This window comes from Eucyclogobius newberryi, unplaced genomic scaffold (genome assembly GCF_026437365.1).
Source record: "Eucyclogobius newberryi isolate DKJ021-1_F unplaced genomic scaffold, fEucNew1.0.hap1 SCAF_16, whole genome shotgun sequence".
In the NCBI taxonomy this organism is placed as follows: domain Eukaryota; kingdom Metazoa; phylum Chordata; class Actinopteri; order Gobiiformes; family Gobiidae; genus Eucyclogobius; species Eucyclogobius newberryi.
The window spans coordinates 36037646-36060533 of NW_027315790.1; the positions used below are offsets into that span (position 1 = coordinate 36037646).

Below are 22888 nucleotides of genomic sequence, written 5' to 3' on the forward strand. Positions count from 1 at the left end.
TCAACCTTAGATCATGCTTAGATACAATATTTCATGTCATCTGTTCATCTCAATCAGTAATTAATATTCCCAGTGTTTGGGCATAAATAGTTAGTGTTGAGCATAAAGTGAAATTAACATTTAATAATTTAACTTTAAATCATTAGATTTCAGTGTCAGATTCAGCAAAAGTTGAAGTGCAAAATTGATACAATTTAACATGAACGAGTGCAGCCAGCGCCCGCACCGGCTGACAAGTCCGTGTGAACTGATTCAATCAACAGTAGCATAGCATGTTAGCTTCGAACAATAACAAAGCACTCACCAGGTCCACTTTAAGTATATCAGTCAAACAAAACACAAGATCACAGGCAGAGGCATCTGCAAAGTCGATGGCATAACAGTGAATAAGCAGAATATTCGTAAAATGTAACGTTTAGAGGGCTAACCGCCTACCTGCAGCCGCTTAACAACCTGGAGGCCCACACTCCTCCCGAACAACTGCGCGCGGCCATGTTTTAAAGAGCTTAGCGCCGCAAATCTCGCGATACGTGAGCGAAGTCTCGCGATAGTTCGGCAGAGACGGACCAGGCAGGCAAAAATGAAGCAAAGGGACCAGGCAAGCAAAACGGAGGCAGAAACGGTCCAGGAGCAGAAAATCACCTGGGTTACACTGGTCCTGGTCCTGGTCCTGGTCCTGGTCCCTGGTCCTGGTCCCTGGTCCTGGTCCTGGTCCTGGTCCTGGTCCCTGGTCCTGGTCCTGGTCCCTGGTCCTGGTCCGGGGTTCTGGTTCTGGTCCCTGGTCCTGTCCTGGTCCCTGGTCCTGGTCCTGGTCCTGGTCCTGGTCCTGGTCCCTGGTCCTGGTCCCTGGTCCTGGTCCTGGTTCTGGTCCTGGTCCCTGGTCCTGTCCTGGTCCCTGGTCCTGGTCCTGGTCCTGGTCCCTGGTCCTGGTCCTGGTCCTGGTCCCTGGTCCTGGTCCTGGTCCTGGTCCTGGTCCTGGTCCTGGTCCCTGGTCCCTGGTCCTGGTCCTGGTCCTGGTCCTGGTCCCTGGTCCCTGGTCCTGGTCCCTGGTCCCTGGTCCTGGTCCTGGTCCTGGTCCTGGTCCTGGTCCTGGTCCTGGTCCTGGTCCTGGTCCTGGTCCCTGGTCCTGGTCCTGGTCCTGGTCCTGGTCCTGGTCCTGGTCCCTGGTCCCTGGTCCTGGTCCTGGTCCTGGTCCTGGTCCTGGTCCTGGTCCTGGTCCTGGTCCTGGTCCTGGTCCTGGTCCTGGTCCCTGGTCCTGGTCCTGGTCCTGGTCCCTGGTCCTGGTCCGGGGTTCTGGTTCTGGTCCTGGTCCCTGGTCCTGTCCTGGTCCCTGGTCCTGGTCCTGGTCCTGGTCCCTGGTCCTGGTCCTGGTCCTGGTCCTGGTCCTGGTCCTGGTCCCTGGTCCCTGGTCCTGGTCCTGGTCCTGGTCCTGGTCCTGGTCCTGGTCCTGGTCCTGGTCCTGGTCCTGGTCCTGGTCCTGGTCCTGGTCCTGGTCCTGGTCCCTGACGGTACTTTTGTTAATTTTGAGTGGGCTCCGCCCACTTTGTGTTATTGGCCATTGATACAGTCATAATGTTACACATTTGCATTAAATGTTTATGCTCGGGGAGTGAGTGAGTGAGGAGTGAGGAGTGAGGAGTGAGTGAGGGAGGAGTGAGTGAGGAGTGAGGAGTGAGGAGTGAGTGAGGAGTGAGGAGTGAGGAGTGAGTGAGGGAGGAGTGAGTGAGGGAGGAGTGAGTGAGGAGTGAGGAGTGAGTGAGGAGTGAGTGAGTGAGTGAGGAGTGAGTGAGTGAGTGAGGGAGGAGTGAGGAGTGAGTGAGGGAGGAGTGAGTGAGGAGTGAGGAGTGAGTGAGGAGTGAGTGAGTGAGTGAGGAGTGAGTGAGTGAGTGAGGAGTGAGGAGTGAGTGAGTGAGGAGTGAGGAGTGAGGAGTGAGTGAGGAGTGAGTGAGGAGTGAGTGAGTGAGTGAGTGAGGAGTGAGGAGTGAGGAGTGAGTGAGTGAGGAGTGAGTGAGGAGTGAGGAGTGAGGAGTGAGTGAGTGAGGGAGGGAGTGAGGAGTGAGTGAGGGAGTGAGTGAGGAGTGAGTGAGGGAGGGAGGGAGGGAGTGAGGAGTGAGTGAGGAGTGAGGAGTTAGGAGTGAGTGAGGAGTGAGTGAGGGAGGGAGTGAGGAGTGAGTGAGTTAGGAGTGAGTGAGGAGTGAGTGAGTGAGGAGTGAGTGAGGATTGAGTGAGGAGTGAGTGAGTGAGGAGTGAGGGAGTGAGGGAGTGAGGAGTGAGTGAGTGAGTGAGGAGTGAGTGAGGAGTGAGTGAGTGAGTGAGGAGTGAGTGAGGAGTGAGTTAGTGAGGAGTGAGTGAGTGAGTTAGGAGTGAGTGAGGAGTGATGAGTGAGGAGTGAGTGAGTGAGGGAGGGAGGGAGGGAGTGAGGAGTGAGTGAGGGAGGGAGGGAGGGAGTGAGGAGTGAGTGAGGGAGTGAGGAGTGAGTGAGGGAGGGAGGGAGGGAGTGAGGAGTGAGTGAGGGAGTGAGGAGTGAGTGAGGAGTGAGGAGTGAGTGAGGAGTGAGGAGTGAGTGAGGGAGGGAGTGAGGAGTGAGTGAGTTAGGAGTGAGTGAGGAGTGAGTGAGTGAGGAGTGAGTGAGGATTGAGTGAGGAGTGAGTGAGGAGTGAGTGAGAAGTGAGTGAGGAGTGAGTGAGTGAGGAGTGAGGAGTGAGGAGTGAGTGAGGAGTGAGGAGTGAGTGAGTGAGTGAGTGAGGAGTGAGTGAGGAGTGAGTGAGAAGTGAGTGAGGAGTGAGTGAGTGAGGAGTGAGGAGTGAGGAGTGAGTGAGTGAGTGAGGAGTGAGTGAGGAGTGAGTGAGAAGTGAGTGAGGAGTGAGTGAGTGAGGAGTGAGGAGTGAGGAGTGAGTGAGGAGTGAGTGAGGGAGGAGTGAGGAGTGAGTGAGGAGTGAGGAGTGAGTGAGGAGTGAGGAGTGAGGAGTGAGGAGTGAGGAGTGAGTGAGGGAGGAGTGAGTGAGGAGTGAGGAGTGAGTGAGGAGTGAGTGAGTGAGTGAGGAGTGAGTGAGTGAGTGAGTGAGGAGTGAGTGAGGAGGAGTGAGTGAGTGAGGAGTGAGTGAGTGAGTGAGGAGTGAGTGAGTGAGTGAGTGAGGAGTGAGTGAGGAGGAGTGAGTGAGGAGTGAGGAGTGAGGAGTGAGTGAGTGAGGAGTGAGGAGTGAGGAGTGAGTGAGGAGTGTTTGGAGGATCAGATGAGTCTCTGTGTCTAAAGTGTTCTTCTGCTTCAGCCTCTGTCTCCTCGACCGTCCCGGGGCAGAACAAAGCACAAGTGGCTGCCAACATGGCCGACCCCGAAGCCCCTCAGACACATGAGAGAGGAGAACCAACCAGAGGAGAACCACCCAGAGGAGAACCACCCAGAGGAGAACCAACCAGAGGAGAACCACCCAGAGGAGAACCACCCAGAGGAGAACCACCCAGAGGAGAACCAACCAGAGGAGAACCACCCAGAGGAGAACCACCCAGAGGAGAACCACCCAGAGGAGAACCACCCAGAGGAGAACCAACCAGAGGAGAACCAACCAGAGGAGAACCACCCAGAGGAGAACCACCCAGAGGAGAACCAACCAGAGGAGAACCACCCAGAGGAGAACCAACCAGAGGAGAACCACCCAGAGGAGAACCACCCAGAGGAGAACCAACCAGAGGAGAACCAACCAGAGGAGAACCACCCAGAGGAGAACCACCCAGAGGAGAACCAACCAGAGGAGAACCACCCAGAGGAGAACCAACCAGAGGAGAACCACCCAGAGGAGAACCACCCAGAGGAGAACCAACCAGAGGAGAACCAACCAGAGGAGAACCAACCAGAGGAGAACCAACCAGAGGAGAACCACCCAGAGGAGAACCAACCAGAGGAGAACCAACCAGAGGAGAACCAACCAGAGGAGAATCACCCAGAGGAGAACCACCCAGAGGAGAACCAACCAGAGGAGAACCACCCAGAGGAGAACCACCCAGAGGAGAACCAACCAGAGGAGAACCACCCAGAGGAGAACCAACCAGAGGAGAACCAACCAGAGGAGAACCACCCAGAGGAGAACCAACCAGAGGAGAACCACCCAGAGGAGAACCACCCAGAGGAGAACCACCCAGAGGAGAACCACCCAGAGGAGAACCAACCAGAGGAGAACCAACCAGAGGAGAACCAACCAGAGGGGAACCAACCAGAGGAGAACCACCCAGAGGAGAACCAACCAGAGGAGAACCAACCAGAGGAGAACCACCCAGAGGAGAACCAACCAGAGGAGAACCAACCAGAGGAGAACCACCCAGAGGAGAACCAACCAGAGGAGAACCAACCAGAGGAGAACCAACCAGAGGAGAACCAACCAGAGGAGAACCAACCAGAGGAGAACCACCCAGAGGAGAACCAACCAGAGGAGAACCAACCAGAGGAGAACCAACCAGAGGAGAACCAACCAGAGGAGAACCAACCAGAGGAGAACCAACCAGAGGAGAACCACCCAGAGGAGAACCACCCAGAGGAGAACCAACCAGAAGAGAAGCAACCAGAGGAGAACCAACCAGAGGAGAACCAACCAGAGGAGAACCAACCAGAGGAGAACCAACCAGAGGAGAACCACCCAGAGGAGAACCACCCAGAGGAGAACGAGCCAGAGGAGAACCAACCACAGGAGAACCAACCAGAGGAGAACCACCCAGAGGAGAACCACCCAGAGGAGAACCAACCAGAGGAGAACCACCCAGAGGAGAACCACCCAGAGGAGAACCACCCAGAGGAGAACCACCCAGAGGAGAACCACCCAGAGGAGAACCAACCAGAGGAGAACCACCCAGAGGAGAACCAACCAGAGGAGAACCAACCAGAGGAGAACCAACCAGAGGAGAACCACCCAGAGGAGAACCAACCAGAGGAGAACCAACCAGAGGAGAACCACCCAGAGGAGAACCAACCAGAAGAGAAGCAACCAGAGGAGAACCAACCAGAGGAGAACCAACCAGAGGAGAACGAGCCAGAGGAGAACCAACCACAGGAGAACCAACCAGAGGAGAACCACCCAGAGGAGAACCACCCAGAGGAGAACCAACCAGAGGAGAACCACCCAGAGGAGAACCACCCAGAGGAGAACCACCCAGAGGAGAACCAACCAGAGGAGAACCACCCAGAGGAGAACCACCCAGAGGAGAACCACCCAGAGGAGAACCACCCAGAGGAGAACCACCCAGAGGAGGAGCCTCCTCAGATGGACCAGGACCAGGTACGAGGCTGTTGTTGCTGTTCAGTCAACTTCTTCTTCTTCTTCTTTGGTGTTTAATGGTGGTTGGTTTCCATAATGTTACATCACTGCCTCAGGTCATGTGACTCCAGTCTCACTGGTCACACTCAGGTCATGTGACTCCAGTCTCACTGGTCACATGTTTAAATGTGCTGATGTGACATCTGAAAAGAAACAGCTCAAATGTTTGAGAGGTTTTTATTCTAATGAGTCTGTGTCTCCGCCCACAGTGCCGCCCACCTCGCTGTCACTGTCCAATAAGAAAATGAAGAAGAAGGTCCTGTGTGCTCCGGCCCTCAGTCTCTCTCTGGGTAATGTGTCTTTATTATCTCTGAGGGGCGGAGCTAACCCCGGTCTAACCCCGGTCTAACCCCGGTCTAACCCCGGTCTAACCCCGGTCTAACCCCGGTCTAACCCCGGTCCAACCCCGGTCCAACCCCGGTCTAACCCCGGTCTAACCCCGGTCTAACCCCGGTCTAACCCCGGTCTAACCCCGGTCTAACCCCGGTCTAACCCCGGTCTAACCCCGGTCCAACCCCGGTCCAACCCCGGTCTAACCCCGGTCTAACCCCGGTCTAACCCCGGTCTAACCCCGGTCTAACCCCGGTCTAACCCCGGTCTAACCCCGGTCTCTTGCAGGGGGAGGGTCTCTCTCTGAGGACTTGTCCTTGGTCTTGTCTCCGTCGGTGGATGATGTGGAGTGGGACCTCGAGGCTTTGGAGACGCCGTCGGACTCAGAGTCTCTGCATTTCCCCCCAGACATGGACCTGGACCTGGACCTGGAGGGTAGGACTCAGACCAGGACCAGGCTCAGATCTGGACCTGGAGGGCAGGACTTATTCTGGGACTGAAATAATTGTTGTTGCACCAAATTGAACAAAAAGTGTTGCCATGGTTACAACACAAAACACAAAATATGTAATGTGTCTTTACGTTTTCAGAGGACATGCGGCGTCTGGGCGTGGCCTCCTCTCGTGGCCCCTCCTCCTCCTCCCGTGGCACCTCCCCCTCACGGTGCCGCTCTTTGGGGCTGGAGCCTGAGGATGCAGTGGACAGTGGTGGCAGCAGGTGGCGCTCTTTCACCTCCAACGGCCTCAAGACTCAAGTCAACATGAGCCTGATCCAGGACTACGTCAGGGTCATCTCCCACGCAGGTCAGACCGGGTATAGACCTGCTATGGACCGGGTATAGACCGGGTTTAGATCTACTCTAGACCGGGTTTAGATCTACTCTAGACTGGGTTTAGACCAGGTTTAGAACAGGTTTAGACCGGGTTTAGACCTGTTTAAGATCTGCTTTTGTCCTGTTTTAAACCTGCATTAGACTGGGTTTGAACTGGGTTTGAACTGGGTTTACTCGACCAGGTTAAGACCGGGTGTGTTTAAGCGTTAACAAGACAGTGCCAGTGTAAAAGTTTGATCTGGGTTTTTTTTTCAGGTTACTACGGCGACGAGGAGAACGACATCATCATCTTCTCCTCCTGTTTTTTACCTGAAAATTCCATCGAGGCGTACGAGCAGGTCATGGACCATCTGTTCAGGTACACGCAGCTGTTCAGACCCTGTATTCAGACCATGTACATGCAGCTGTTCAGACCCTGTATTCAGACCCTGTACACGCAGCTGTTCAGACCCCGTATTCAGACCATGTACACGCAGCTGTTCAGACCCTGTATTCAGACCCTGTACACGCAGCTGTTCAGACCCTGTATTCAGACCATATACATGCAGCTGTTCAGGCCCTGTATTCAGACCCTGTACACGCAGCTGTTCAGACCCTGTATTCAGACCCTGTACACGCAGCTGTTCAGACCCTGTATTCAGACCATGTACATGCAGCTGTTCAGACCCTGTATACAGACCCTGTACACGCAGCTGTTCAGACCCTGTATTCAGACCCTGTACACGCAGCTGTTCAGACCCTGTATTCAGACCCTGTACATGCAGCTGTTCAGACCCTTTATTCAGACCCTGTACACGCAGCTGTTCAGACCCTGTATTCAGACCCTGTACACGCAGCTGTTCAGACCCTGTATTCAGACCCTGTACACGCAGCTGTTCAGACCCTGTATTCAGACCCTGTACATGCAGCTGTTCAGACCCTTTATTCAGACCCTGTACATGCAGCTGTTCAGACCTTTTTTCAGACCCTGTACATGCAGCTGTTCAGACCCTTTATTCAGACCCTGTACACGCAGCTGTTCAGACCCTGTATTCAGACCCTGTACATGCAGCTGTTCAGACCCTGTATTCAGACCCTGTACATGCAGCTGTTCAGACCCTGTATTCAGACCCTGTACATGCAGCTGTTCAGACCCTGTATTCAGACCCTGTACATGCAGCTGTTCAGACCCTGTATTCAGACCCTGTACATGCAGCTGTTCAGACCCTGTATTCAGACCCTGTACATGCAGCTGTTCAGACCCTTTATTCAGACCCTGTACATGCAGCTGATCAGACCCTTTATTCAGACCCTGTACATGCAGCTGTTCAGACCCTTTATTCAGACCCTGTACACGCAGCTGTTCAGACCCTGTATTCAGACCCTGTACACGCAGCTGTTCAGACCCTGTATTCAGACCCTGTACACGCAGCTGTTCAGACCCTGTATTCAGACCATGTACATGCAGCTGTTCAGACCCTGTATTCAGACCCTGTACACGCAGCTGTTCAGACCCTGTATTCAGACCATATACACGCAGCTGTTCAGACCCTGTATTCAGACCCTGTACACGCAGCTGTTCAGACCCTGTATTCAGACCATATACACGCAGCTGTTCAGACCCTGTATTCAGACCCTGTACACGCAGCTGTTCAGACCCTGTATTCAGACCATGTACACGCAGCTGTTCAGACCCTGTATTCAGACCCTGTACATGCAGCTGTTCAGACCATGTATTCAGACCATGTACATGCAGCTGTTCAGACCCTGTATTCAGACCCTGTACACGCAGCTGTTCAGACCCTGTATTCAGACCCTGTACACGCAGCTGTTCAGACCCTGTATTCAGACCATGTACATGCAGCTGTTCAGACCCTGTATTCAGACCATGTACATGCAGCTGTTCAGGCCCTGTATTCAGACCCTGTACACGCAGCTGTTCAGACCCTGTATTCAGACCATGTACATGCAGCTGTTCAGACCCTGTATTCAGACCCTGTACATGCAGCTGTTCAGACCCTGTATTCAGACCCTGTACACGCAGCTGTTCAGACCCTGTATTCAGACCATGTACACGCAGCTGTTCAGACCCTGTATTCAGACCCTGTACACGCAGCTGTTCAGACCCTGTATTCAGACCATATACATGCAGCTGTCCAGGCCCTGTATTCAGACCCTGTACACGCAGCTGTTCAGACCCTGTATTCAGACCCTGTACACGCAGCTGTTCAGACCCTGTATTCAGACCATATACATGCAGCTGTTCAGACCCTGTATACAGACCCTGTACACGCAGCTGTTCAGACCCTGTATTCAGACCCTGTACACGCAGCTGTTCAGACCCTGTATTCAGACCCTGTACATGCAGCTGTTCAGACCCTTTATTCAGACCCTGTACACGCAGCTGTTCAGACCCTGTATTCAGACCCTGTACACGCAGCTGTTCAGACCCTGTATTCAGACCCTGTACACGCAGCTGTTCAGACCCTGTATTCAGACCCTGTACATGCAGCTGTTCAGACCCTTTATTCAGACCCTGTACATGCAGCTGTTCAGACCTTTTTCAGACCCTGTACATGCAGCTGTTCAGACCCTTTATTCAGACCCTGTACACGCAGCTGTTCAGACCCTGTATTCAGACCCTGTACATGCAGCTGTTCAGACCCTGTATTCAGACCCTGTACATGCAGCTGTTCAGACCCTGTATTCAGACCCTGTACATGCAGCTGTTCAGACCCTGTATTCAGACCCTGTACATGCAGCTGTTCAGACCCTGTATTCAGACCCTGTACATGCAGATGTTCAGACCCTGTATTCAGACCCTGTACATGCAGCTGTTCAGACCCTTTATTCAGACCCTGTACATGCAGCTGTTCAGACCCTTTATTCAGACCCTGTACATGCAGCTGTTCAGACCCTTTATTCAGACCCTGTACACGCAGCTGTTCAGACCCTGTATTCAGACCCTGTACACGCAGCTGTTCAGACCCTGTATTCAGACCCTGTACACGCAGCTGTTCAGACCCTGTATTCAGACCATGTACATGCAGCTGTTCAGACCCTGTATTCAGACCCTGTACACGCAGCTGTTCAGACCCTGTATTCAGACCATATACACGCAGCTGTTCAGACCCTGTATTCAGACCCTGTACACGCAGCTGTTCAGACCCTGTATTCAGACCATATACACGCAGCTGTTCAGACCCTGTATTCAGACCATATACACGCAGCTGTTCAGACCCTGTATTCAGACCCTGTACACGCAGCTGTTCAGACCCTGTATTCAGACCCTGTACACGCAGCTGTTCAGACCCTGTATTCAGACCATGTACATGCAGCTGTTCAGACCCTGTATTCAGACCCTGTACACGCAGCTGTTCAGACCCTGTATTCAGACCCTGTACACGCAGCTGTTCAGACCCTGTATTCAGACCATGTACACGCAGCTGTTCAGACCCTGTATTCAGACCCTGTACATGCAGCTGTTCAGACCCTGTATTCAGACCCTGTACATGCAGCTGTTCAGACCCTGTATTCAGACCCTGTACATGCAGCTGTTCAGACCCTGTATTCAGACCCTGTACATGCAGCTGTTCAGACCCTGTATTCAGACCCTGTACATGCAGCTGTTCAGACCCTGTATTCAGACCCTGTACATGCAGCTGTTCAGACCCTTTATTCAGACCCTGTACATGCAGCTGATCAGACCCTTTATTCAGACCCTGTACATGCAGCTGTTCAGACCCTTTATTCAGACCCTGTACACGCAGCTGTTCAGACCCTGTATTCAGACCCTGTACACGCAGCTGTTCAGACCCTGTATTCAGACCCTGTACACGCAGCTGTTCAGACCCTGTATTCAGACCATGTACATGCAGCTGTTCAGACCCTGTATTCAGACCCTGTACACGCAGCTGTTCAGACCCTGTATTCAGACCATATACACGCAGCTGTTCAGACCCTGTATTCAGACCCTGTACACGCAGCTGTTCAGACCCTGTATTCAGACCATATACACGCAGCTGTTCAGACCCTGTATTCAGACCCTGTACACGCAGCTGTTCAGACCCTGTATTCAGACCATGTACACGCAGCTGTTCAGACCCTGTATTCAGACCCTGTACATGCAGCTGTTCAGACCATGTATTCAGACCATGTACATGCAGCTGTTCAGACCCTGTATTCAGACCCTGTACACGCAGCTGTTCAGACCCTGTATTCAGACCCTGTACACGCAGCTGTTCAGACCCTGTATTCAGACCATGTACATGCAGCTGATCAGACCCTGTATTCAGACCATGTACATGCAGCTGTTCAGGCCCTGTATTCAGACCCTGTACACGCAGCTGTTCAGACCCTGTATTCAGACCATGTACATGCAGCTGTTCAGACCCTGTATTCAGACCCTGTACATGCAGCTGTTCAGACCCTGTATTCAGACCCTGTACACGCAGCTGTTCAGACCCTGTATTCAGACCATGTACACGCAGCTGTTCAGACCCTGTATTCAGACCCTGTACACGCAGCTGTTCAGACCCTGTATTCAGACCATATACATGCAGCTGTTCAGGCCCTGTATTCAGACCCTGTACACGCAGCTGTTCAGACCCTGTATTCAGACCCTGTACACGCAGCTGTTCAGACCCTGTATTCAGACCATATACATGCAGCTGTTCAGACCCTGTATACAGACCCTGTACACGCAGCTGTTCAGACCCTGTATTCAGACCCTGTACACGCAGCTGTTCAGACCCTGTATTCAGACCCTGTACATGCAGCTGTTCAGACCCTTTATTCAGACCCTGTACACGCAGCTGTTCAGACCCTGTATTCAGACCCTGTACACGCAGCTGTTCAGACCCTGTATTCAGACCCTGTACACGCAGCTGTTCAGACCCTGTATTCAGACCCTGTACATGCAGCTGTTCAGACCCTTTATTCAGACCCTGTACATGCAGCTGTTCAGACCTTTTTCAGACCCTGTACATGCAGCTGTTCAGACCCTTTATTCAGACCCTGTACACGCAGCTGTTCAGACCCTGTATTCAGACCCTGTACATGCAGCTGTTCAGACCCTGTATTCAGACCCTGTACATGCAGCTGTTCAGACCCTGTATTCAGACCCTGTACATGCAGCTGTTCAGACCCTGTATTCAGACCCTGTACATGCAGCTGTTCAGACCCTGTATTCAGACCCTGTACATGCAGATGTTCAGACCCTGTATTCAGACCCTGTACATGCAGCTGTTCAGACCCTTTATTCAGACCCTGTACATGCAGCTGTTCAGACCCTTTATTCAGACCCTGTACATGCAGCTGTTCAGACCCTTTATTCAGACCCTGTACACGCAGCTGTTCAGACCCTGTATTCAGACCCTGTACACGCAGCTGTTCAGACCCTGTATTCAGACCCTGTACACGCAGCTGTTCAGACCCTGTATTCAGACCATGTACATGCAGCTGTTCAGACCCTGTATTCAGACCCTGTACACGCAGCTGTTCAGACCCTGTATTCAGACCATATACACGCAGCTGTTCAGACCCTGTATTCAGACCCTGTACACGCAGCTGTTCAGACCCTGTATTCAGACCATATACACGCAGCTGTTCAGACCCGGTATTCAGACCATATACACGCAGCTGTTCAGACCCTGTATTCAGACCCTGTACACGCAGCTGTTCAGACCCTGTATTCAGACCCTGTACACGCAGCTGTTCAGACCCTGTATTCAGACCATGTACATGCAGCTGTTCAGACCCTGTATTCAGACCCTGTACACGCAGCTGTTCAGACCCTGTATTCAGACCCTGTACACGCAGCTGTTCAGACCCTGTATTCAGACCATGTACACGCAGCTGTTCAGACCCTGTATTCAGACCCTGTACATGCAGCTGTTCAGACCCTGTATTCAGACCCTGTACACGCAGCTGTTCAGACCCTTTATTCAGACCCTGTACACGCAGCTGTTCAGACCCTGTATTCAGACCCTGTACACGCAGCTGTTCAGACCCTGTATTCAGACCCTGTACACGCAGCTGTTCAGACCCTGTATTCAGACCCTGTACATGCAGCTGTTCAGACCCTGTATTCAGACCCTGTACATGCAGCTGTTCAGACCCTGTATTCAGACCCTGTACACGCAGCTGTTCAGACCCTGTATTCAGACCATGTACATGCAGCTGTTCAGACCCTGTATTCAGACCCTGTACACGCAGCTGTTCAGACCCTGTAATCAGACCATATACATGCAGCTGTTCAGACCCTGTATTCAGACCCTGTGCACGCAGCTGTTCAGACCCTGTATTCAGACCCTGTACACGCAGCTGTTCAGACCCTGTATTCAGACCATGTACATGCAGCTGTTCAGACCCTGTATTCAGACCCTGTACACGCAGCTGTTCAGACCCTGTATTCAGACCCTGTACACGCAGCTGTTCAGACCCTGTATTCAGACCATGTACATGCAGCTGTTCAGACCCTGTATTCAGACCCTGTACATGCAGCTGTTCAGACCCTGTATTCAGACCCTGTACACGCAGCTGTTCAGACCCTGTATTCAGACCATGTACATGCAGCTGTTCAGACCCTGTATTCAGACCCTGTACACGCAGCTGTTCAGACCCTGTATTCAGACCATGTACATGCAGCTGTTCAGACCCTGTATTCAGACCCTGTACATGCAGCTGTTCAGACCCTGTATTCAGACCCTGTACACGCAGCTGTTCAGACCCTGTATTCAGACCATGTACACGCAGCTGTTCAGACCCTGTATTCAGACCCTGTACACGCAGCTGTTCAGACCCTGTATTCAGACCATATACATGCAGCTGTTCAGGCCCTGTATTCAGACCCTGTACACGCAGCTGTTCAGACCCTGTATTCAGACCCTGTACACGCAGCTGTTCAGACCCTGTATTCAGACCATATACATGCAGCTGTTCAGACCCTGTATACAGACCCTGTACACGCAGCTGTTCAGACCCTGTATTCAGACCCTGTACACGCAGCTGTTCAGACCCTGTATTCAGACCCTGTACATGCAGCTGTTCAGACCCTTTATTCAGACCCTGTACACGCAGCTGTTCAGACCCTGTATTCAGACCCTGTACACGCAGCTGTTCAGACCCTGTATTCAGACCCTGTACACGCAGCTGTTCAGACCCTGTATTCAGACCCTGTACATGCAGCTGTTCAGACCCTTTATTCAGACCCTGTACATGCAGCTGTTCAGACCTTTTTCAGACCCTGTACATGCAGCTGTTCAGACCCTTTATTCAGACCCTGTACACGCAGCTGTTCAGACCCTGTATTCAGACCCTGTACATGCAGCTGTTCAGACCCTGTATTCAGACCCTGTACATGCAGCTGTTCAGACCCTGTATTCAGACCCTGTACATGCAGCTGTTCAGACCCTGTATTCAGACCCTGTACATGCAGCTGTTCAGACCCTGTATTCAGACCCTGTACATGCAGATGTTCAGACCCTGTATTCAGACCCTGTACATGCAGCTGTTCAGACCCTTTATTCAGACCCTGTACATGCAGCTGTTCAGACCCTTTATTCAGACCCTGTACATGCAGCTGTTCAGACCCTTTATTCAGACCCTGTACACGCAGCTGTTCAGACCCTGTATTCAGACCCTGTACACGCAGCTGTTCAGACCCTGTATTCAGACCCTGTACACGCAGCTGTTCAGACCCTGTATTCAGACCATGTACATGCAGCTGTTCAGACCCTGTATTCAGACCCTGTACACGCAGCTGTTCAGACCCTGTATTCAGACCATATACACGCAGCTGTTCAGACCCTGTATTCAGACCCTGTACACGCAGCTGTTCAGACCCTGTATTCAGACCATATACACGCAGCTGTTCAGACCCTGTATTCAGACCATATACACGCAGCTGTTCAGACCCTGTATTCAGACCCTGTACACGCAGCTGTTCAGACCCTGTATTCAGACCCTGTACACGCAGCTGTTCAGACCCTGTATTCAGACCATGTACATGCAGCTGTTCAGACCCTGTATTCAGACCCTGTACACGCAGCTGTTCAGACCCTGTATTCAGACCCTGTACACGCAGCTGTTCAGACCCTGTATTCAGACCATGTACACGCAGCTGTTCAGACCCTGTATTCAGACCCTGTACATGCAGCTGTTCAGACCCTGTATTCAGACCCTGTACATGCAGCTGTTCAGACCCTGTATTCAGACCCTGTACATGCAGCTGTTCAGACCCTGTATTCAGACCCTGTACATGCAGCTGTTCAGACCCTGTATTCAGACCCTGTACATGCAGCTGTTCAGACCCTGTATTCAGACCCTGTACATGCAGCTGTTCAGACCCTTTATTCAGACCCTGTACATGCAGCTGATCAGACCCTTTATTCAGACCCTGTACATGCAGCTGTTCAGACCCTTTATTCAGACCCTGTACACGCAGCTGTTCAGACCCTGTATTCAGACCCTGTACACGCAGCTGTTCAGACCCTGTATTCAGACCCTGTACACGCAGCTGTTCAGACCCTGTATTCAGACCATGTACATGCAGCTGTTCAGACCCTGTATTCAGACCCTGTACACGCAGCTGTTCAGACCCTGTATTCAGACCATATACACGCAGCTGTTCAGACCCTGTATTCAGACCCTGTACACGCAGCTGTTCAGACCCTGTATTCAGACCATATACACGCAGCTGTTCAGACCCTGTATTCAGACCCTGTACACGCAGCTGTTCAGACCCTGTATTCAGACCATGTACACGCAGCTGTTCAGACCCTGTATTCAGACCCTGTACATGCAGCTGTTCAGACCATGTATTCAGACCATGTACATGCAGCTGTTCAGACCCTGTATTCAGACCCTGTACACGCAGCTGTTCAGACCCTGTATTCAGACCCTGTACACGCAGCTGTTCAGACCCTGTATTCAGACCATGTACATGCAGCTGATCAGACCCTGTATTCAGACCATGTACATGCAGCTGTTCAGGCCCTGTATTCAGACCCTGTACACGCAGCTGTTCAGACCCTGTATTCAGACCATGTACATGCAGCTGTTCAGACCCTGTATTCAGACCCTGTACATGCAGCTGTTCAGACCCTGTATTCAGACCCTGTACACGCAGCTGTTCAGACCCTGTATTCAGACCATGTACACGCAGCTGTTCAGACCCTGTATTCAGACCCTGTACACGCAGCTGTTCAGACCCTGTATTCAGACCATATACATGCAGCTGTTCAGGCCCTGTATTCAGACCCTGTACACGCAGCTGTTCAGACCCTGTATTCAGACCCTGTACACGCAGCTGTTCAGACCCTGTATTCAGACCATATACATGCAGCTGTTCAGACCCTGTATACAGACCCTGTACACGCAGCTGTTCAGACCCTGTATTCAGACCCTGTACACGCAGCTGTTCAGACCCTGTATTCAGACCCTGTACATGCAGCTGTTCAGACCCTTTATTCAGACCCTGTACACGCAGCTGTTCAGACCCTGTATTCAGACCCTGTACACGCAGCTGTTCAGACCCTGTATTCAGACCCTGTACACGCAGCTGTTCAGACCCTGTATTCAGACCCTGTACATGCAGCTGTTCAGACCCTTTATTCAGACCCTGTACATGCAGCTGTTCAGACCTTTTTCAGACCCTGTACATGCAGCTGTTCAGACCCTTTATTCAGACCCTGTACACGCAGCTGTTCAGACCCTGTATTCAGACCCTGTACATGCAGCTGTTCAGACCCTGTATTCAGACCCTGTACATGCAGCTGTTCAGACCCTGTATTCAGACCCTGTACATGCAGCTGTTCAGACCCTGTATTCAGACCCTGTACATGCAGATGTTCAGACCCTGTATTCAGACCCTGTACATGCAGCTGTTCAGACCCTTTATTCAGACCCTGTACATGCAGCTGTTCAGACCCTTTATTCAGACCCTGTACATGCAGCTGTTCAGACCCTTTATTCAGACCCTGTACACGCAGCTGTTCAGACCCTGTATTCAGACCCTGTACACGCAGCTGTTCAGACCCTGTATTCAGACCCTGTACACGCAGCTGTTCAGACCCTGTATTCAGACCATGTACATGCAGCTGTTCAGACCCTGTATTCAGACCCTGTACACGCAGCTGTTCAGACCCTGTATTCAGACCATATACACGCAGCTGTTCAGACCCTGTATTCAGACCCTGTACACGCAGCTGTTCAGACCCTGTATTCAGACCATATACACGCAGCTGTTCAGACCCTGTATTCAGACCCTGTACACGCAGCTGTTCAGACCCTGTATTCAGACCATATACACGCAGCTGTTCAGACCCTGTATTCAGACCATATACACGCAGCTGTTCAGACCCTGTATTCAGACCCTGTACACGCAGCTGTTCAGACCCTGTATTCAGACCCTGTACACGCAGCTGTTCAGACCCTGTATTCAGACCCTGTACACGCAGCTGTTCAGACCCTGTATTCAGACCCTGTACATGCAGCTGTTCAGACCCTGTATTCAGACCCTGTACATGCAGCTGTTCAGACCCTGTATTCAGACCCTGTACACGCAGCTGTTCAGACCCTGTATTCAGACCATGTACATGCAGCTGTTCAGACCCTGTATTCAGACCCTGTACACGCAGCTGTTCAGACCCTGTAATCAGACCATATACATGCAGCTGTTCAGACCCTGTATTCAGACCCTGTGCACGCAGCTGTTCAGACCCTGTATTCAGACCCTGTACACGCAGCTGTTCAGACCCTGTATTCAGACCATGTACATGCAGCTGTTCAGACCCTGTATTCAGACCCTGTACACGCAGCTGTTCAGACCCTGTATTCAGACCCTGTACACGCAGCTGTTCAGACCCTGTATTCAGACCATGTACATGCAGCTGTTCAGACCCTGTATTCAGACCCTGTACATGCAGCTGTTCAGACCCTGTATTCAGACCCTGTACACGCAGCTGTTCAGACCCTGTATTCAGACCATGTACATGCAGCTGTTCAGACCCTGTATTCAGACCCTGTACACGCAGCTGTTCAGACCCTGTATTCAGACCCTGTACACGCAGCTGTTCAGACCCTGTATTCAGACCCTGTACACGCAGCTGTTCAGACCCTGTATTCAGACCCTGTACACGCAGCTGTTCAGACCCTGTATTCAGACCATGTACACGCAGCTGTTCAGACCCTGTATTCAGACCCTGTACATGCAGCTGTTCAGACCATGTATTCAGACCATGTACATGCAGCTGTTCAGACCCTGTATTCAGACCCTGTACACGCAGCTGTTCAGACCCTGTATTCAGACCCTGTACATGCAGCTGTTCAGACCCTGTATTCAGACCCTGTACACGCAGCTGTTCAGACCCTGTATTCAGACCATGTACATGCAGCTGTTCAGACCCTGTATTCAGACCCTGTACACGCAGCTGTTCAGACCCTGTAATCAGACCATATACATGCAGCTGTTCAGACCCTGTATTCAGACCCTGTGCACGCAGCTGTTCAGACCCTGTATTCAGACCCTGTACACGCAGCTGTTCAGACCCTGTATTCAGACCATGTACATGCAGCTGTTCAGACCCTGTATTCAGACCCTGTACACGCAGCTGTTCAGACCCTGTATTCAGACCCTGTACACGCAGCTGTTCAGACCCTGTATTCAGACCATGTACATGCAGCTGTTCAGACCCTGTATTCAGACCCTGTACATGCAGCTGTTCAGACCCTGTATTCAGACCCTGTACACGCAGCTGTTCAGACCCTGTATTCAGACCCTGTACACGCAGCTGTTCAGACCCTGTATTCAGACCATATACATGCAGCTGTTCAGACCCTGTATTCAGACCCTGTACACGCAGCTGTTCAGACCCTGTATTCAGACCCTGTACATGCAGCTGTTCAGACCCTGTATTCAGACCCTGTACACGCAGCTGTTCAGACCCTGTATTCAGACCATGTACATGCAGCTGTTCAGACCCTGTATTCAGACCCTGTACACGCAGCTGTTCAGACCCTGTATTCAGACCCTGTACACGCAGCTGTTCAGACCCTGTATTCAGACCCTGTACACGCAGCTGTTCAGACCCTGTATTCAGACCCTGTACACGCAGCTGTTCAGACCCTGTATTCAGACCATGTACACGCAGCTGTTCAGACCCTGTATTCAGACCCTGTACATGCAGCTGTTCAGACCATGTATTCAGACCATGTACATGCAGCTGTTCAGACCCTGTATTCAGACCCTGTACACGCAGCTGTTCAGACCCTGTATTCAGACCCTGTACACGCAGCTGTTCAGACCCTGTATTCAGACCATGTACATGCAGCTGTTCAGACCCTGTATTCAGACCATGTACATGCAGCTGTTCAGGCCCTGTATTCAGACCCTGTACACGCAGCTGTTCAGACCCTGTATTCAGACCATGTACATGCAGCTGTTCAGACCCTGTATTCAGACCCTGTACATGCAGCTGTTCAGACCCTGTATTCAGACCCTGTACACGCAGCTGTTCAGACCCTGTATTCAGACCCTGTACACGCAGCTGTTCAGACCCTGTATTCAGACCATATACATGCAGCTGTTCAGACCCTGTATTCAGACCCTGTACACGCAGCTGTTCAGACCCTGTATTCAGACCATGTACATGCAGCTGTTCAGACCCTGTATTCAGACCATGTACATGCAGCTGTTCAGACCCTGTATTCAGACCCTGTACATGCAGCTGTTCAGACCCTGTATTCAGACCCTGTACACGCAGCTGTTCAGACCCTGTATTCAGACCCTGTACATGCAGCTGTTCAGACCCTGTATTCAGACCCTGTACACGCAGCTGTTCAGACCCTGTATTCAGACCCTGTACATGCAGCTGTTCAGACCCTGTATTCAGACCATGTACATGCAGCTGTTCAGACCCTGTATTCAGACCCTGTACATGCAGCTGTTCAGACCCTGTATTCAGACCCTGTACACGCAGCTGTTCAGACCCTTTATTCAGACCCTGTACACGCAGCTGTTCAGACCCTGTATTCAGACCCTGTACATGCAGCTGTTCAGACCCTGTATTCAGACCCTGTACATGCAGCTGTTCAGACCCTGTATTCAGACCCTGTACATGCAGCTGTTCAGACCCTGTATTCAGACCCTGTACATGCAGCTGTTCAGACCCTGTATTCAGACCCTGTACACGCAGCTGTTCAGACCCTGTATTCAGACCCTGTACATGCAGCTGTTCAGACCCTGTATTCAGACCCTGTACACGCAGCTGTTCAGACCCTGTATTCAGACCATGTACACGCAGCTGTTCAGACCCTGTATTCAGACCCTGTACACGCAGCTGTTCAGACCCTGTATTCAGACCCTGTACATGCAGCTGTTCAGACCCTGTATTCAGACCCTGTACACGCAGCTGTTCAGACCCTGTATTCAGACCATGTACACGCAGCTGTTCAGACCCTGTATTCAGACCCTGTACACGCAGCTGTTCAGACCCTGTATTCAGACCATGTACACGCAGCTGTTCAGACCCTGTATTCAGACCCTGTGCACGCAGCTGTTCAGACCCTGTATTCAGACCCTGTACATGCAGCTGTTCAGACCCTGTATTCAGACCCTGTACACGCAGCTGTTCAGACCCTGTATTCAGACCATGTACACGCAGCTGTTCAGACCCTGTATTCAGACCCTGTACACGCAGCTGTTCAGACCCTGTATTCAGACCCTGTACACGCAGCTGTTCAGACCCTGTATTCAGACCCTGTACATGCAGCTGTTCAGACCCTTTATTCAGACCCTGTACATGCAGCTGTTCAGACCCTGTATTCAGACCCTGTACATGCAGCTGTTCAGACCCTGTATTCAGACCATGTACAAGGTCCAACTTGTCTCCTCAGTTGCAGAGGTCACAGTGCAGAGGTCACAGTGCAGAGGTCACAGTGCAGAGGTCACAGTGCAGAGGTCACAGTGCAGAGGTCTGACCTTCGAGTCGAACTCTGACCTTCCTGTTGTGAGGCAAGAGTGCTAGGCACTCTTTGTCTGATATTTGGTTCTAGGTTTGGAGTTGCATTTGAAAAAATATTTGCAGTAGTAATCTGAGTATTAGCAGTATTTGCCGCAGTAAAAGCAGTATTTGTTGCAGTAATAGCAGTATTTGTTGCAGTAATAGCAGTATTTGTTGCAGTAATAGCAGTATTTGTTGCAGTAATAGCAGTATTTGTTGCAGTAATAGCAGTATTTGTTGCAGTAATAGCAGTATTTGTTGCAGTAATAGCAGTATTTGTTGCAGTAATAGCAGTATTCGCAGTAGTAATGAAGCCTGCGTAAATTCAGCCTGGAAGACCTAACTCCACCATCTACATCAAGGCCCCATAGAAGGACACGCCTCTCCCGACAGAAGGAGGGTGAAAGGTCAGAGGAGGGTGAAAGGTCAGAGGAGGGTGAAAGGTCAGAAGGGGGGTGAAAGGTCAGAAGGGGGGTGAAAGGTCAGAGGAGGGTGAAAGGTCAGGGGCCCTCACACCTGCTCCTCCTGCTCCATCAGCACCAGACGGTCACATTTAAGCCTCAGATGTCTCGGCCGCTCAAACCGAACTGCGACTGATATTATGTCAGAGTTCATATCAGATGACCCTCCGTGTCCCCCTCACGGGGCCCCGGGCCCCCCGGGCCCTCCCGCGGTCCTGCGGCTTCAGAAGAGCACCTCCACCTGACCCGGTGGAAGAGCTGAGCGTCTCGCCGCGTCCTCTCATCACAGGACTCATCACTTTCGCTCGAAACGCTTCCATCCTCCAGCCGCGCGCCCCGCGGCACCAACCAGGAAATCATCAGCCGCTTCGCGCGCACCTCCTCCACATCGAGCGTGGGGACGTGTCCTTCACGCACCTCCTCCACATCGAGCGTGGGGACGTGTCCTTCACGCGCCTCCTCCACATCGAGCGTGGGGACGTGTCCTTCACGCGGCTCCTCCACATCGAGCGTGGGGACGTGTCCTTCACGCGCCTCCTCCACATCGAGCGTGGGGACGTGTCCTTCACGCGGCTCCTCCACATCGAGCGTGGGGACGTGTCCTTCACGCGCCTCCTCCACATCGAGCGTGGGGACGTGTCCTTCACGCGCCTCCTCCACATCGAGCGTGGGGACGTGTCCTTCACGCGCCTCCTCCACATCGAGCGTGGGGACGTGTCCTTCACGCGCCTCCTCCACATCGTGTCTCCACCGGATCACGTGACACCGGGTCCAGCTCCAGAACTCGCTCTTCTCCACCTCAGGCTCCAACACGCGGCAGCGCTCTGTCCTCGACTCCAGGGGCCTGTCCCAGGCCCGCCGCTGGCCATACGGGGCCCCCGGGCCGAACGCCCAGCGATGTCCCCAGTCGAAATTAAGTATTTTTTTAAAATTGTCTTCATCTCGAGAATATTGCTTGAATCACAATCTTAAGCAAGATTTCAAGGTTCTCGCCTCACGCCCTCACGCCTCACGCCCTCTCGCCTCACGCCCTCTCGCCTCACGCCCTCTCGCCTCACGCCCTCACGCCTCACGCCCTCTCGCCTCACGCCCTCTCGCCTCACGCCCTCTCGCCTCACGCCCTCACGCCTCACGCCCTCTCGCCTCACGCCCTCACGCCTCACGCCCTCTCGCCTCACGCCCTCTCGCCTCACGCCCTCACGCCTCACGCCCTCTCGCCTCACGCCCTCTCGCCTCACGCCCTCTCGCCTCACGCCCTCTCGCCTCACGCCCTCTCGCCTCACGCCCTCTCGCCTCACGCCTCACGCCCTCTCGCCTCACGCCCTCTCGCCTCACGCCCTCTCGCCTCACGCCCTCTCGCCTCACGCCCTCTCGCCTCACGCCCTCTCGCTTCACGCCCCCTCACCTCTTACTTCAGAGTTCATTCCACACTGCGCGACCTGGCTAGCTTCGCCCCCTCCCCTCTCGACTCATCTGTTTGGCGACTGCGTCGGCCCCACCTCACTTCCGGTCCCGCCTCCTCCACCAGTGGAACGGTTTTTAATTTTTCCATGACAAATCATTCCGTCTCCGACTCCCGGCGCTTTTACACGGTCGCTCCGCCTCCTCCGGTTTGGGGGGTGTTAAAACTCTATTATAATCTAAGGCCTGCCGGCACCTGCCGGCACCTGCTGCCTGCCGGTGCTCTCAGGTCCACTCTCTGCCGTCCGCCGGCGCTCTCCGGCCCACGCTCAGCTGTGCGCCGACACCTCCACTCTCTGTCATCTGTCGCCTCCTTTGTTTTTGGGGAATCATAATTCTATTATAATTTCAGTTTGAAGGTGAAGCTCCTGCATCATCACACGTGGCTCAGGGCATCGGGTCAATTCCCAATCGGGTCAAACCGCGGCCACTTCATTCCCGCTGTTCCTGACTCCAGAGGCAGCACATGACGCAGCCCCTGCTTTCAGAAATACCCGAGGGAAACATGGATCCTATGCA

At 52.7% G+C, this 22888-nt stretch overlaps 2 protein-coding genes across 2 annotated transcripts in view; both read left to right on the forward strand.

The window, feature by feature from the left end:
* Positions 1–22888, forward strand: part of LOC140361555 (caytaxin-like) — a 72605-nt gene that overhangs the window by 26777 nt on the left and 22940 nt on the right. The window contains exons 2-3 of the mRNA XM_072447267.1: positions 6224–6436; positions 6721–6823. Of these exons, the coding sequence (XP_072303368.1) occupies positions 6224–6436; positions 6721–6823 (316 nt within the window). The remainder of the gene's footprint in view (positions 1–6223; positions 6437–6720; positions 6824–22888) is intronic.
* LOC140362298 (uncharacterized) lies at positions 200–5551 on the forward strand. The gene is made up of 3 exons (XM_072448410.1): positions 200–236; positions 4348–5264; positions 5513–5551. The coding sequence occupies exons 1-3, from the start codon at positions 200–202 to the stop codon at positions 5549–5551; spliced, it is 993 nt and encodes a 330-aa protein (XP_072304511.1).